This window comes from Cydia amplana, chromosome 5, assembly GCF_948474715.1.
Source record: "Cydia amplana chromosome 5, ilCydAmpl1.1, whole genome shotgun sequence".
Taxonomy (NCBI): domain Eukaryota; kingdom Metazoa; phylum Arthropoda; class Insecta; order Lepidoptera; family Tortricidae; genus Cydia; species Cydia amplana.
The window spans coordinates 11,497,892-11,512,881 of record NC_086073.1 but is presented as its reverse complement, the minus strand read 5'-3'; the positions used below and the strand labels follow the sequence as shown (position 1 = coordinate 11,512,881).

Genomic DNA, 14,990 nt, shown 5'->3' with positions numbered 1-14,990 from the left:
TGCATCTTGTGGAAATCTGGAGGTAATAAACGAAATATTCATTTTGTAATCTGTCACTCTTATTGCAAAATTAAGAATTAGTGCCTGCAGCATATCAATTAGATTCTCTGAGTCGTGGCAAAACCCCCTATAACGTTAGAAAGAATCCGTAATGCTTAAATACATAATATAATTACATAATATAATTATATAATTTACATTCTAATTTAAACACAGTTCAATTTTATTGTTCGTATATGTCAAGTTCTACAGCAAAATTATTTATAAAAATGTTATTAAAATACAAAATACCCGAATTTTGGGGTAATTGTATGCATCACGGGCTGGTATCCCTCGATTAATAGCAATGCGACTAAATTGAATACACGTTATTAAAAGGGTGACGGCTTACTGTCAATATGCGTACGTAATTTGGTCGGTTAATTTATCAGGAAATATTTATAGGTTAATTTTTTTACCCGAGTTATTATTTACTGTAAATGCTTTTTCTACTCAGATTTTAATTTATATAGATTGTAGGATGCTGTTACTAAGCATGATAATGTGACCGAAGTATAAAATACTGTATTTACCTGTGAAATGTTACGTTGTCCTGTTTTTGCCGGCAGTCACTTGTACAGCGGAAAACTGAGCAATTCACCATATTTGTTGAATTGTTAAGTACTACCACATGCACACGAAACACTGATTTCAATGTTTTTCCTGATAATCTTTGCACTGTTCATATGTTTCACACCAATTTGACGTTTACGCATTGTTTGTATCCCACCATAAACTACGGTGGGGAATAAAAAAATATGAGACTGTGACAAAGCAAACAATAATAGCGCTTTCTCTGCTACTCCTAGTGAAAGATACATAAGACTATCCCGTTCTGTCAGTTATCCCCACCACTCATGCCATGCCCTCGCTAAGGCCTCATAGGCACGAGAGCGCTTTTACAACGCGCGTTAAAAAAGCACTGTTTGAATGACACAAATGGATACATATGTATTTATTCACACGATGGCGGTGGCAGGGATCGGAACCGGTTTTTTGCAAAAACTTAGAAGTAACCATATTTTTCGAATTATTTTATACTCAAAATGTAGGACTCAGTTGTGTTTTTAGGTTACGACTTCGTATTATTAGATTGCCTAATTAGAAATGAAGTAATTAGCAAAGAACGAAAAAATACCGTTTCCGTTCCCATACAAAAAATACCGGTATCCGATCCCTGGGCGGTGGTGCTTTTTATTAAACGTTGGTGGATTTTCAACTTTAACCTTTTCCACGCCGTGTCAAACACAAAAGCTGTCACTCAAACGCCACGCCAGACGCCACATCATTGAAGTGTCAAAACTGAAGTTGAACTTATATATAGCTGGTCAAGCAGATCTTGTCAGTAGAAAAAGACGGCAAATTTGAAAAATGTAGGCGCGAAGGGATATCGTCCTTAGAAAATTTGAATTTCGCGCCTTTTTTTATTGACAAGATTTGGTTGACCAGCTATATATGCACATAGGTCGATGGTGCTCTGTGGCCTGTGACCGATTAATCGGTCTTTGGCGTCGAACCTACGGTGCGGATATATCGGTCATTGGCGTCCAAAAGGTTAAGCGTTGGTCGTTAAATCTAATTTAGGGTGCGAACGGATTCAAGAGCTTTCTTAACGCGCGTTGAAAAAGCGCTCGTTAGTATGAGCCTTTAGTGCCCCAAAACACGAGCGGTTTTCCAACGCGCGTTAAAAAGCCGCTTGAAACTGCCTGCCCGCAAAATTCGATTAAGATCGGTTTTCCTAGGATAGCGGCCGTCTCCATACTAAATAATACGGCTAAATATGGATGTCGTAGTATTTGTATGGAGACGGCCGCTATATGACGGCGCCGCTTTCGGAGGAAACCAAAGCTATACGCTTTTATAACGCGCGTTGAAAAAGCGCTCGTGAGTATGAGGCCTTATGTCCTTAATTTTCCCACTGGTCACAACTTTGACAGTTAAGCCCTTGCTACACGGTCGCCGACAAGCCTTCTAACCGTCTGACCTTGGTCAGTTTTGGTCAAATTTTGTTGGTAACAACTGTCTACACGGTCCGTCCAGACCAAGGCCACGCGGTCTGAGGGGCTTGTCGGCGACCGTGTAGCAAGGGCTTTACCTACATTTTGTTGTGCTGGCGGAAAGTGACACTGTCGACCTGACATTTATGACTGATTGACAGAAATAGTAAACGTAACAACGTTACCTAAATAGTAATAGAACTTCGTGTAATTATATGTATTTATCCGAAAATGGGATCGAAGATTTAAACGATACAAGTTATGAGAAAAGGTATCTAGCAATAGTGGGTTGAATATATTTTATAAAAGTTTATGATAATTCTCAGGCGTGAACTTACAGATTTAGACGAACAATCATTAAAATGGACGCAAGAGCGGCTAAACTGGCTTTAGCTCGCAAAAAGGTACATTGCAACAACGTTATATTTTATGTTACATATGCAAATCTGGTGCTACACATGCTAACCATATAAACCTGGAGTAGCGACTTTTACGAGTCATTTAGATATGAGAACACGATTAAAACTAGATGTTTAGAATTTTAGATTATGGCTGATATTTCTAATATCCAATGAGATAGAAATAGCTGTGAGAACAAGCTTGCCAGACAACATCAACTTTGTCATAAATGTGTTTTAGACAACAGCCAGTGTAGCACTAGACTAGTTGTTTGAAAACATCAAGTAAATTATACTTACTAAACCGTTACAGCATTTAACAACTGGAGACCTCTTGTCTGTAATTTCTTGTACATAACAGTCTGCCGATTCTTGCAGAGGAGGGGCACGTCAAATTTAAAACATAAGTAACGTAACATACAAAGATACCATGCCAGAAGATTTTCGACAGAGGGGTAAGGTCTTAAAGGTGAATCCGGTTGTTAAATGCTCTAAGACTAAACCAATATTTTGTAGTTTATTAATTTAGGGTAAACTTTTTGGTTTATTTGAATGGGAATCTCCATGTTTTTAAAATCTGAACCATTAAATTGTCACCATTAAATGCACTATTAAGATAAAATAATAATCTTTTGTTTATTTTTTCAGTTAAAAGATCATCAAGACAAGAAAGTAGTCCTTAAAGAAGGAAATATAAATCAAGAAGAAACACAATCTAATAAGGAAGCACAGTCAAATAGTGTGCCTGATACCCTTACAGTTATAAATCCTGAGGTTGTAGATGATGGCAAGCAAACAATAAATCAGGTATATCAATATGATAATTATACATTGGAGGCTGAAAATGTAACAGGCCCACAGGTAAATGTAACAGAACTTCTTGTGTCAAGTAAAAGAGATCTGGAACTAAAAGTGAATGAGCTGCAATTGAAGTTATCCCAGACAGAGACTGAGTATGCTGCAGCTGTTGCCAGTCATAACTTATCAAAACAACATATTAACAATTTAGAAAAAAATCTGAAGAACTTGAATGACAAATATGTGGCTGCAACTGAAGATATTTTGTCAAAAGACAGACTTATTGAAAACCTCTATGCAGAAAAAAAATCATTAACTGATGTTAATAACAACATGCAAGACCAATTGGAGTTTACAAAAACTGTTCTTACAGCTAAAGAAATTGAAAATGATTCGCTCAACAGTCAACTTTGTAAACTTCAAAATCAATTGGATGCTACACAATTGCATTTACAGCAAATAACAAATGGTTCAGCTGATTGTGTTACACCTAAAGGTGAAAAAGAAGATAGTCAAATAAATGTGGCATTGCAACAGAAAATGTTGAACCTTGAACAACAATTAAAGAGTTTACAAAAAGAAAGAGACCAAATAAGTTCACACTATGAACATTATGTTAATGATTTAAATTCCCAGCTAAAGGCAGTTTTAACAAAGAATGAAGAATTAACAAAAGAAGTTCAGGACTTGACCAACCGGGAAATTGGTCTTGTTGAGCAAATTGGTGATATGGAAATTCGGTTACAAAACTACCATATACTTAAAGAAGCGGTGGACAATAAAGCAAGGACTAATATTGATATAAATGAATTGCAGCAAAGTTACAAAAATGCCATGGTAATCCAAATTTGCTTTTGTCAATTTCTTGATGTGCATATAATAAAGTTCTAATTATATTAACCTTTAATATTTACTTTGTATTTTTTTAGGAAATGTTAAATGAACTAAACAAAAAGTATGAAGAGCTTCAGAAATGTTATTCAGAGAGTGAAGCTAAAGTGAAGGAGTTAAGCCAAGTGAGAGAGTCCCAGTCATGTACCCATGATGAAATAAGCATCACAAAACTTACAGCAGATATAACCAGCGACAAAATTGCTGCACAAAGAGCTACTGAGCAGAATAGAAAATTGAAAACAAGTGTTCAAGATCTTGAGGAAGCTTTTATAAAACTGGTAAGAATGAGGTTAAACACCCACATGTCTAGTGGGAAATACACATTATAATCTATTTCTAAATAAGTCTCAGGTTCAGTTACCACAAAACATATGGCGCCATACAGCGCCATCTAGTTTGGCTTTGGCTATCAAACTCGGGGACACGATTTTTTTTTAGGCTGTACAGTGTACACTTCTTCTATCAATAACTCTTTGGTAAGATGCTTTTATGACGCTTTGGTGAGATAATTTACAATGCTCAATCATAGATGATTTAAGATCAGGATCGTTTTTCTGACGTAGGGTTAGGGCAGTGATTAAATGTACGATTTCATATGACCTTGTGCAAAAATTTACTTGCTCTAATATTAAATCCTGTTCCACAATCCACATATCACATTTAAATTACTTTAATACTTTCAGAGTCAAGACAAATTGGAACTGGTTGAAAAATTAACAGCAGAAAAGTATTTGAACAGGGAGCTGACGATTAAATTGGCCGAGTTTGAAGAAAAGGCAAAAGATATGCATGTTAAATTAATGGCCAAAGATGAAGAAATGATGAGGCTACAAACAAGGTGCAGGGAATTTGAGAAACAGCTTGAGCAGCTTCCCAGTGACGTGAATGTCATTGAACCCAGTGAAACAACAGAACACGAACACATTCACGAAGCAGAGGGAACTTGCAACCATGACCACCTCCACCATCATCACCATAATAATATTGAACAAGAGGAAAATAAGTATGAAGTTGAAGAAGCAGTGGAAGGTGCTACTAAAGCTTCATCAGAAACATCAAATGATTCTAACATTCCAAAAGAACATGCCATGTTGAAACTTCAAGAAAGATTTCTCAAAATAATGGCAGAAGTTGCAGACCTATCAGATGAAAAACACAGACTCGAACATATAATATTGCAGTTGCAAAATGAGACTGACACGATTTGCGAGTATGTTGCGCTTTATCAACAACAACGGAGCTTACTGAAAAAGAGAGATGAGGAAAGAAGTGCTCAGGTGAAAATATTCCAAGCTGAGTGTGATCGCCTGAGAAAGCAGCTAGAGGAGCTGGGAGCTATACTTATGCGCTTTGCTGGAGATGCCCAACTGTCCTCATATTTCCAAGATGAAGCTAAACAGGCTGATATGGCCAAGGTGATGGATTTGCTCACCAATTTGAAGCATAATACATTAATCGATCCGAAAAAGATAAGTTTAGACCTAAGTAATTTCCATCCTTGTAGTTGTTGCTCTGGTCAACTTATAGAAGTGTGATTTTATTTTATTACATGATATAACGTATATTACAAATATTATAATACCTATATAACGCTGTTTATTTACTTTGTAAAGCAATAAATTACATTTATACAATAAATATTGTTGAAATTAACCATATGCTTAATGACTATAACGAACAACAAACCCCCGCAGTCCCACATCTTCGCAAGCCGCTCACTGTTCGCAAGCGTAAAATCGAGAAATTTGTGTTACCAAACAGTGCAACTTCCTTTCACTACCCGAGTAGGAAAAATTAGCTGCAATGGAAATGCAACCATAGTCTGGCAACCTATTTTTCTCAGGACAAATAGGCGGCAATTATTCAAAAATCTAGGCTTGAAGGGTCCCCATGTATTCAATAGTACCTACGGACTGGCACTTTTAAGCCGTGTTTTAACTTAGGTTTGTTCAATAACAAAGGATTGCTCGCTCAGAACTGTTCAGAATACTAAGTGAAAACGCGGCTTTACCGTAACTGCTCGATATGAGGAAAAAAAGAAACAAAAAATAATTCCACATTATTTTGTATTCTACTTCCGTATTGTAACAATGGGACAAAAAAAACAATAAGCGCAGCGCATCCTTTAAATTGGGTTATTCCCACTAGTTACCACCAAATTGTTACCAGTGGTAACCTGGTAACTGAGATTTTTTTTCTTAACCACTGGGAACAACTGAGGGCCTACCGCGAACCACGTTCGACGTGTTGGCTCTCTGTCGCACTTGTAAATTCGTACGTAAGTGTGACAGGGAGGCAACACGTCGAACGTGGTTCGCGGTAGGCCCTCTGATTATTTTTCTCAGTAGGTAGTTACCCCCAAATTGTTGTTAATGTTCAATACTAATAAAAATGGGGTATTTACATGTCGATTCGTATTTCAGTAAATTTGTCTACAGTTGAACAAAAACATTTAAACAGTTTTACCGGTACAAGCTTAAGATTAAAATAGTCAGTACATATATTATGTAATTACATTTATCTTATTTAGGAATTCTTATAAGGAGTGTATGAATTATAGGGGGCAGAACAGGAGCCGTCAGATTTTTGGCGCGAGGCGTAGTAAATGTGAAGTGTATGCTTCCGATGTAGCCCACAAGGTATTCTAATATGATTAGTATTAAACACTAACAAAATGTTGGTGGTAACTAGTTGGAACAACCCTTTATTACAAATTATTTCAGTGGTAAAATGAGTGCATAAAAAGTGTACAGTGCAATTATTTAAAGTCTACGAAGGCATTAAAATTTAAAACTGTTATTAAATCCATTTTAGGGCAGTACAGTCGTAAAAGGGTTATTTAATTAACAACAGAACGGATAGGTAAGTAAACTGCCCTTAAATATTAGGCATACTAACTATTCAGGCCCGTCGAGAAGTCCTTTTTCGGAAGTCATTATGGAAGATCAAACTAGTTTGAAAGAACAAACGACACGCGTGTTAAACACTATAACTCCGAAATCAGATTTCAGCCACGGCCCTGTGACTAATAAATATTTATAAGTGTTATTAGATACCTATGTCATAAAATTTGCCGATTTCAGGCAAAGGGCACTTGTACCTAATTGTTAATTGTACCTACCTATTGCCTGAAAGCGTCACAATAAATATCCCAAACATCAAGCATTTCTCAGGTCACCATACCAAATGCCTCACTGGCGTGACTTATCCAGTGAGGCATTTGGTTTGGATATAGGTTTGTTTTCATAACCTTTAGCCTAGCCCTTCATTCAAACACTAACAGCGTTATTCATAAACGTCTATGAATAACGCTAAAAGTATATTATATGCCACATACGAGCGATGCATAATCAATCAATAATAAAGACTGCCAATTTCAAAGCTTAATATTTGCAATTCAGAAATATTAAACAAATGACACCAGTGCGGTCTCAGTCCCATACATTTTGTGTGAGACTGGGATCTAGCGATTCTAGCGTAATAATAATATTACAACTCTAACTTGAGAAACTTCCCATAGATGGGGGTAAGCGCCTTACAAAATATATAGATAGTTAAGTGTCTTGAGAGAACGGAGGTCTTCTTATAAAACACCGATGAGGAGGTATTTACTTTATTTGATTTTACAATTACGAGTTTAATTCAATATAGTTTAGAAGCGCGAGGGTGTACCGGTACACCGAGCGATTCGGAGCTCACGTGTAGCCTGGTCGCTGGATGCGAACAAGATGAGGACTCGATGAGAACTCGGTGAGAACTCGATGAGAACTGTCTTCCGCTGGTCGAGATGGCCGCTTATATTCATCCCGAAACCGTGGGGATGCGTTGTCTGGAGTCACGTAGGCCATGAGAAGTTTCTGGAGCGTTTATGCTGTCGCTGCCATTAAGATAATGAAGAGTCGATCCCGTGGGAGCGGCATTAATTGACAACCGCCATAAAATAGGTGATGCATTACATACGCCTGTACTTGTATCAAAGGGTGCGTTTGTTTATCCCATTAGGTGCGTCTGCATTCCTTCTATCGACGTTGAAGATAATCTTTAATGTCTTGCCGTCGGTGTGTTGCTGGAGGTCGGGGATACGTGGGAAGCGTTCCTTAACTCCTCCCCCCTTAAGAGAGAACTAAGGGTGTAGCTTGTTACGCCCGTGTTCTCGAGGCTGCTGCGGCGTTGGGTGCACTTGAGGTATATGGCGCACCCGATGAGGCACATAAATATGCTTATGCTCCACACGCTGGGTATCCAAATATGTTGATGTATGTTTGATTTGATTGTTGATTCTAATGGCTTCAGGTGTATTTGTAAATCTTCATCCGTATATTGGATCTTATCTGTTTTTTGTTCTAAGTGCATCTGTATCTGCTGGACTTCTTCTTTGAATAGATTGTTGGTTTTCGAGATCACTTTAGTATATAGGTTCGCCATCTGTAGTTCACAGCCGGGATTAAGGTGTAGTTTATATGGCCCTTGGATGACTTCGTAAAACGTTTCATTGCAATTGATGGTTACTCGTTGTGGTCCTCTTGAGTATAACAGGAAATTGCCGTCGTTTATTGTTGTGATAGCTTCCTCTTCTTCTAGTTTCGTCGTAAGGCACGTGTGATTGTTTTTGAGAAGCAGAGCTTGATGGATGCAGTCAGGTGTTTTATTGGAGTCCTTCCACCAAACGTGTTTGCAGACCATCATGGTTTTCTTAGCTTTGCATTGTTCAGCACTTGGGTAGGCGTACCATGAGTTTTTAATGAGGATTGAAGGTTTTTGGATTTCGAGGATTAGACCATCATGAGTCGGGAAAGGGATGAGGTTGTATGCATTACCACTTTTGGCTTTAATTTCCGCTATTTTTGCAACAAAGTGTATGACATTACTAACAGTGTAAACCATAATACGATCGACTTCTACATTGTTTGCCTCCTCAAAAATGTCTTTACAAGGTATTCCTGGCTTAGCTAATGTTATGCCTAACTCTAAGATATTAATTATATCTTCCATTAATATAAAAGTAGTTAAAATATCAATATTTGCCTTATTAGTAAAACTTATGTTGTACATAGTGTTTAAACGCTTTGTAATGCTTTTAAGCCTTAAGTCAACTTTGTTAATAGTTTCGTTTAAGTTGTTAAGTAATGTTTCTTGGTTATTTGTAAGGGTTTGAATGTTGTTATTAATTTCTTTTAAATCATTCGCATCAGGGTTTCCAGCTATAAATTTAACTATTGTTCCAAGACCATCAATGAGGCCGCGTTTGGATCGACCAACGTTTTGGTTCATTAATCCTTTTAATCTTCCTAATAAATGCGTATATAGACTGTTAATGTGGTTATTATCAGTTTGAACTCTATTAGACATTAATTTGTTAAGGATATTAAGGATTTCGGTTAGGTTACATCTTTTGGTTAGATATCTGTAGCCTTCTATTTCTGAAATTGGTCCTATTTTTTCGAGGTATACGCCATTGGGATTTTCTAACTTCTTGATTAGGTAGGGTTGACTACCCTGGACTTGGAGGAACCTGTAACAACAACAGGCCTCAATTTATTTGCTGCTCGTCGTTTACCTCGACTATCCAAATATATTTTTGGGGCTTTTGTGTCGCGAATGTAGGTTTTTCGGCGAGTACAAAATACGTTAGCTTGTTTATTAGTGGTTGGGAGTTTTTCGTGAGTTTCGACTATTGGGGCTGGTAATTCGGTATTCTTATTATATTCGTCTGTTCTTTTTATTTGAGCATCCCGTTTTATTTTGTATATATAATCGTAAACCGTTTTTAAATGTTCTCTATGTTTTTCCAATAGAGTATTTAACAACTGTGAATCATGGAGAAAGTTAAACAAAGGTTCCGTTTCAATATGTCCAAATAAGATTTCATGTGGAGTTAATTTTGTGTCTGATTGTATCGAGCTGTTGTATGCTATTAATGCGAGTTTCATTTTGTCATCGTGCGGTAGTTTATTTTTATATTGTTCACTAAGCAATCGACAATGTTCTCTCAACGTTGAGTGGAATCTTTCGACGATTCCGTGTGATGCTGGATTATAAGGCGTAGTGAAATTAATCTTAATGTGATATAAATTAACTAATTCCTTAAGTAGTGCGAATTCTTTTCCTGCGTCAGTCGTTATTTCTGCAGGGACACCATAGTGTGCAAAGTAAGAAAGAAGTTTTGACATAACTGTTGAGCTATTTTTATCTTTTAATCTTTTAACTACTGCGAAACGAGAGAATCCGTCTACTATAGATAAGTAAAGCTTGCCTTCAATATCAACAACATCGCAAAAAATATGATTAAGTGGTCGCAAAGCTATTGGTGGCAATAACATTGGTGGACGCATTGGATGCCGTTCGTATTTGCCTGCCTTACAAATAGAGCAGTTATTAATATATTCGCGGATATCGGACATAATATTTTTCCACCAATATTTCCTACTAATATGCATTAAAGTTTCGGTAATACCGCGATGATTCGTTTTTCCTTCGTGATAACTTTTTATGATATCGATTTGCTTTTCCTTTTCAACTACGGTTTCCACTATTTCAGTACAACGAGTTATACGAATTTGAGGATTATGTTCTTTAGTGAGGATCTTTACCATTTCTTGATATAATTCATCTACGTAAAAGAAAGCGTAATAGTGAATACCTGGTTTTAAATACTCGCGTGCAAGTTTCCTGAGTGCTTCTCCTGGTCGTTTAGATGTATACAGGCTAACTTCTATGATTTCGTTACCGTCTTCCTTTCGCACGTTTATATTATCTAATTTATTGTGTAGTTTAAAATAAATTTGATGTGGCTTTTTATTTATGACATCATTCATAATAGGAATTCCCTGGTGTATGTTGTCATCTTGTGAGTGCTGTGTTTGGATTTCTTCGCGGTTATCATTGTAGTTAATTTGTTCATCCATGTCGCTACCGTTCTGAGCTAATATTGATTCATTATCGTTAAAATTAATTTTTACCCGTGACAAAGCATCTGCGTTCGAGTTAATAGAGCCTTGTTTGTATTTTATTTCGAAGTCGAATTCAGCTAGTCGAAGTCTCCACCTAGTTAACCTAGAATTGGGGTCTTTTAAAGACATTAACCAAGTTAAAGGTTTATGATCGGTGTAAATGATGAACTTACGACCATATAAGTACGGTCTAAAGTGTTTGCAAGCCCAAACTATCGCAAGTAGCTCTTTTTCAGTTGTAGAATATTTAGATTCTGTATCAGATAAAGTTCTAGATGCATAAGCGATTGGTTTTTCGACATTATCTTCTTTCTGAGACAAAACCGCTCCTAACGCTATGTCACTAGCGTCTGTGGTAACAATAAATTGTTGATCAAAATCTGGATACTTTAAAATAGGTTCGTTGGTAATTAATTCTTTTAGCTTCTGTACTGACTTTAAAAACTCATCATCTATTATAATCTTGGCGCGTTTTTTTAAGCATTTAGTCAATGGTTTTGTTATTTGAGCATAGTTATTAATGAATCTCCTATAATAGCCTGTCAATCCCAAAAAGGATCGTATTTCTTTTTCGGTTTTTGGTACTGGGAAATTAACTATGTCTTGTACTTTGCGTTGGTTAGGTGTTAGACCGTTAGGTGTTAACTCGTGTCCTAAGTACTCTACATGTTTTTGAAGAAACTCAGATTTATCTGGTTGTATTTTTAAATTATGTTGTCGCAAGCGTTCAAATACTTTTCGTAATTTTTGTATGTGCTCGTCCAACGAAGTTGAGTAAATGATTATATCGTCTAGATATACGAGGCATGTATTATATAAGAGGTCGCGTAATATTAAATCCATTAATCGTTGAAATGTAGCCGGAGCGTTTTTTAAACCAAAAGGCATGCGTAAAAATTCCCAATGTCCGTGATTAGTTGAAAACGCAGTTTTTTCGATATCTTCCTCGTGCATTTCTATCTGATGGTACCCACTCGCGAGGTCTAGCGTAGTGAAGTACTGAGCTCTACCTAATTTATCCAATATTTCCTCTATATTTGGCAGAGGATATTTATCTTCGATTGTTTTTGCATTTAATTGCCTGTAGTCTATGACCATGCGCCATTTAACCTTACCGGATGCGTCAGGTTTTTTTGGTACAATGTGAACAGGACAACTCCAAGGGGAATTAGACTCACGAATAATGCCATTTTTAAGTAACTCGTTAACTTGTTTGTCTATTTCCTCTTGTTGTTTTGGTGGTTTCCTGTAATTGCGCACATAAATGGGTGTATCATCTGTCAAACGTAATTTATGTTTAACTGTATGGGTAAAGGTAAGTGGCTCTTGACCCGTATGAAACACGTCTTTAAATTCGTGTACTAACTTGGTAATCTTAGCTTTTTCTTCCATATTCATGTGATCCGTTCGAATCGTTAATTTACTAGCTTCCGTTTTGTTTATTTTAACATTGTCTAATACTTCCGATACAGATTTTAATCCATTCGGTATTGGTTGTAAGAAATTATCAAAATTATTTTTGAATTTTTGGGGCCTAGGACTTAGGTTTGTGACACCTAATCTATATTTGCCATCTATCACTGACACTAATGCACAATTAATGAGGACGGTGTTTGTCCCGATTTCAGGGATAAAGTATTCGCCGTCCGGTTTGTTAGATACACATGTAATTAGATTATCCGAGAGCGGATCGATTTTTGAGATTTTCTCCGGATAGTCTATGCTAATTGGAATTATTTTGTTTGGCATGATAAGTTCACACTTTTTTGGATGAATTATTGCGTTAAGCTTTAAAATCAGGTCCCATCCTATCATTCCCGCATATTTGGGGTCAAAGTCATAGATCAAAAATTCATGTTCTATGTCTTCGCCTAACGGGTATAATTTTAAATTAATAGCTCCTCGATGTTTTGTTTTACTATGAGCAGTCGTAATTGTAAACTCTTTATCGATAACTTTATTATTAAAATTCCTATTAGACTTCAATATTGATGATCCAATAAGGCACCTATTACTACCAGAATCTATTAAGATTTTTCCTCCCCATTCATCTATAGTGATATATGGGAGATGATCTTTATCTAAATAATTTAATTTTACGTCAATTCGTTTTGTGGTCCTGTTTCTTGAAAAAAATCATCGCCATCATACGTGTTGGGGTCATAATTATGTTCGTAATTACCATTATGTTCATTGGTATTTATTTGTGTATTAAAAACTTCTACCGGTCGCGGTCTTGGCGGACGATTTATAGGTCGCCTACTAGTCGCGGTTATCATTGAAATATCACTATCTAAATGGTCAGTTAATCTTTGAGGTTGGTGTTTTGGCGGGTATGTTTGTCGCCATTGTTCCGGAGTTGGTCGCGGTTGGTTGGCCCAATGCATTTGATTGTTGTTGTTATTTAACTGCAGATTAGGATAAGATATTTGTGCGAATTGGTTAGATTGGTGTTGATTTACGCGGTTTTGATTGAAATTCGGTTTTTGTATAGTATGTTGATTATAGTTTTTATTATTATAGTTAAATCTTGGATTAGATTTAAATGATTTTTCTTGTTTTCTCTGGAAGTACTCGGGGTGGACTTCTAACTCGTGTTTTAATTGATTATACGCGTCATCAAAAGTGGTGTGTTGCGCGGAACGGATTAATCGATCAGTCGCGATATCCAAGTGTTTACATAATTGGTCGATGCAAACGTTCTCCAAAATGGCTGTTGCTTGCGGTGAATCCGCTTTATTTTTCGCTGCGTACAAAAGTTCTTTTATTTTATCAGCAAATCCTAGAGCACTTTCGTTAGGGAACCGTTTAATGCGAGTGATTTCAGAAAGAATTTGTTCTATACTTCTAGTGTCACCAAATTTAGACCTTAAGGAATTTACAATTTCTTCTACCGTGTTGTTTGGCATGTGAGCAATTGCTTTAATTGCTTCCCCGCGTAACTTGCTTTTTAATATAATTGGAAACAGGGCCCTTGCGTCAGCATCTGCTGCTCTAGCTAACATAGTAACTTGATTTAAAAAGAAATCTAAAGTTTGTCTATCACCTTCATATTTGGGCAAATATTTTTCGATCGTAGTATGATTCAGAGCCATTTTGATATTAAATTAATTAAATCCTATCACAGAATAGAACTGTCTCTTTTTTTTTTTAAGAAAAAAAAAAAATGGTGGAAATGCGTACAAAATAATTAGGAAAATGAAAGGAAAATGTAGGAAAACTCACAGGGTAGCCGCCAGTGCGATGAGTACTGTGGTCTTCATAAGGCAGTGGTCGAATCTCTTCAGGTTGAAACCTTCCAGTTCGCGCCGACGATGTGTAGCCGCTGCTCGCTGGGAGACTCGCCCGTCGCTGTCACCAGTTAAGTGTCTTGAGAGAACGGAGGTCTTCTTATAAAACACCGATGAGGAGGTATTTACTTTATTTGATTTTACAATTACGAGTTTAATTCAATATAGTTTAGAAGCGCGAGGGTGTACCGGTACACCGAGCGATTCGGAGCTCACGTGTAGCCTGGTCGCTGGATGCGAACAAGATGAGGACTCGATGAGAACTCGGTGAGAACTCGATGAGAACTGTCTTCCGCTGGTCGAGATGGCCGCTTATATTCATCCCGAAACCGTGGGGATGCGTTGTCTGGAGTCACGTAGGCCATGAGAAGTTTCTGGAGCGTTTATGCTGTCGCTGCCATTAAGATAATGAAGAGTCGATCCCGTGGGAGCGGCATTAATTGACAACCGCCATAAAATAGGTGATGCATTACATACGCCTGTACTTGTATCAAAGGGTGCGTTTGTTTATCCCATTAGGTGCGTCTGCATTCCTTCTATCGACGTTGAAGATAATCTTTAATGTCTTGCCGTCGGTGTGTTGCTGGAGGTCGGGGATACGTGGGAAGCGTTCCTTAACTAGAT

The 14,990-nt window shown here is 37.1% G+C and overlaps 2 protein-coding genes across 2 annotated transcripts in view; one reads left to right on the top strand and one right to left on the bottom strand.

Moving 5' to 3' along the window:
* Positions 1–14,990, bottom strand: part of LOC134648060 (UPF0184 protein AAEL002161) — a 70,429-nt gene that overhangs the window by 44,598 nt on the left and 10,841 nt on the right. The gene's annotated exons all lie outside the window — the stretch shown is intronic.
* Positions 2,204–5,681, top strand: LOC134648036 (golgin subfamily A member 2). The gene is made up of 5 exons (XM_063502469.1): positions 2,204–2,294; positions 2,363–2,440; positions 3,083–4,069; positions 4,162–4,404; positions 4,810–5,681. The coding sequence occupies exons 2-5, from the start codon at positions 2,399–2,401 to the stop codon at positions 5,659–5,661; spliced, it is 2,124 nt and encodes a 707-aa protein (XP_063358539.1). The 5' UTR covers positions 2,204–2,294; positions 2,363–2,398; the 3' UTR covers positions 5,662–5,681.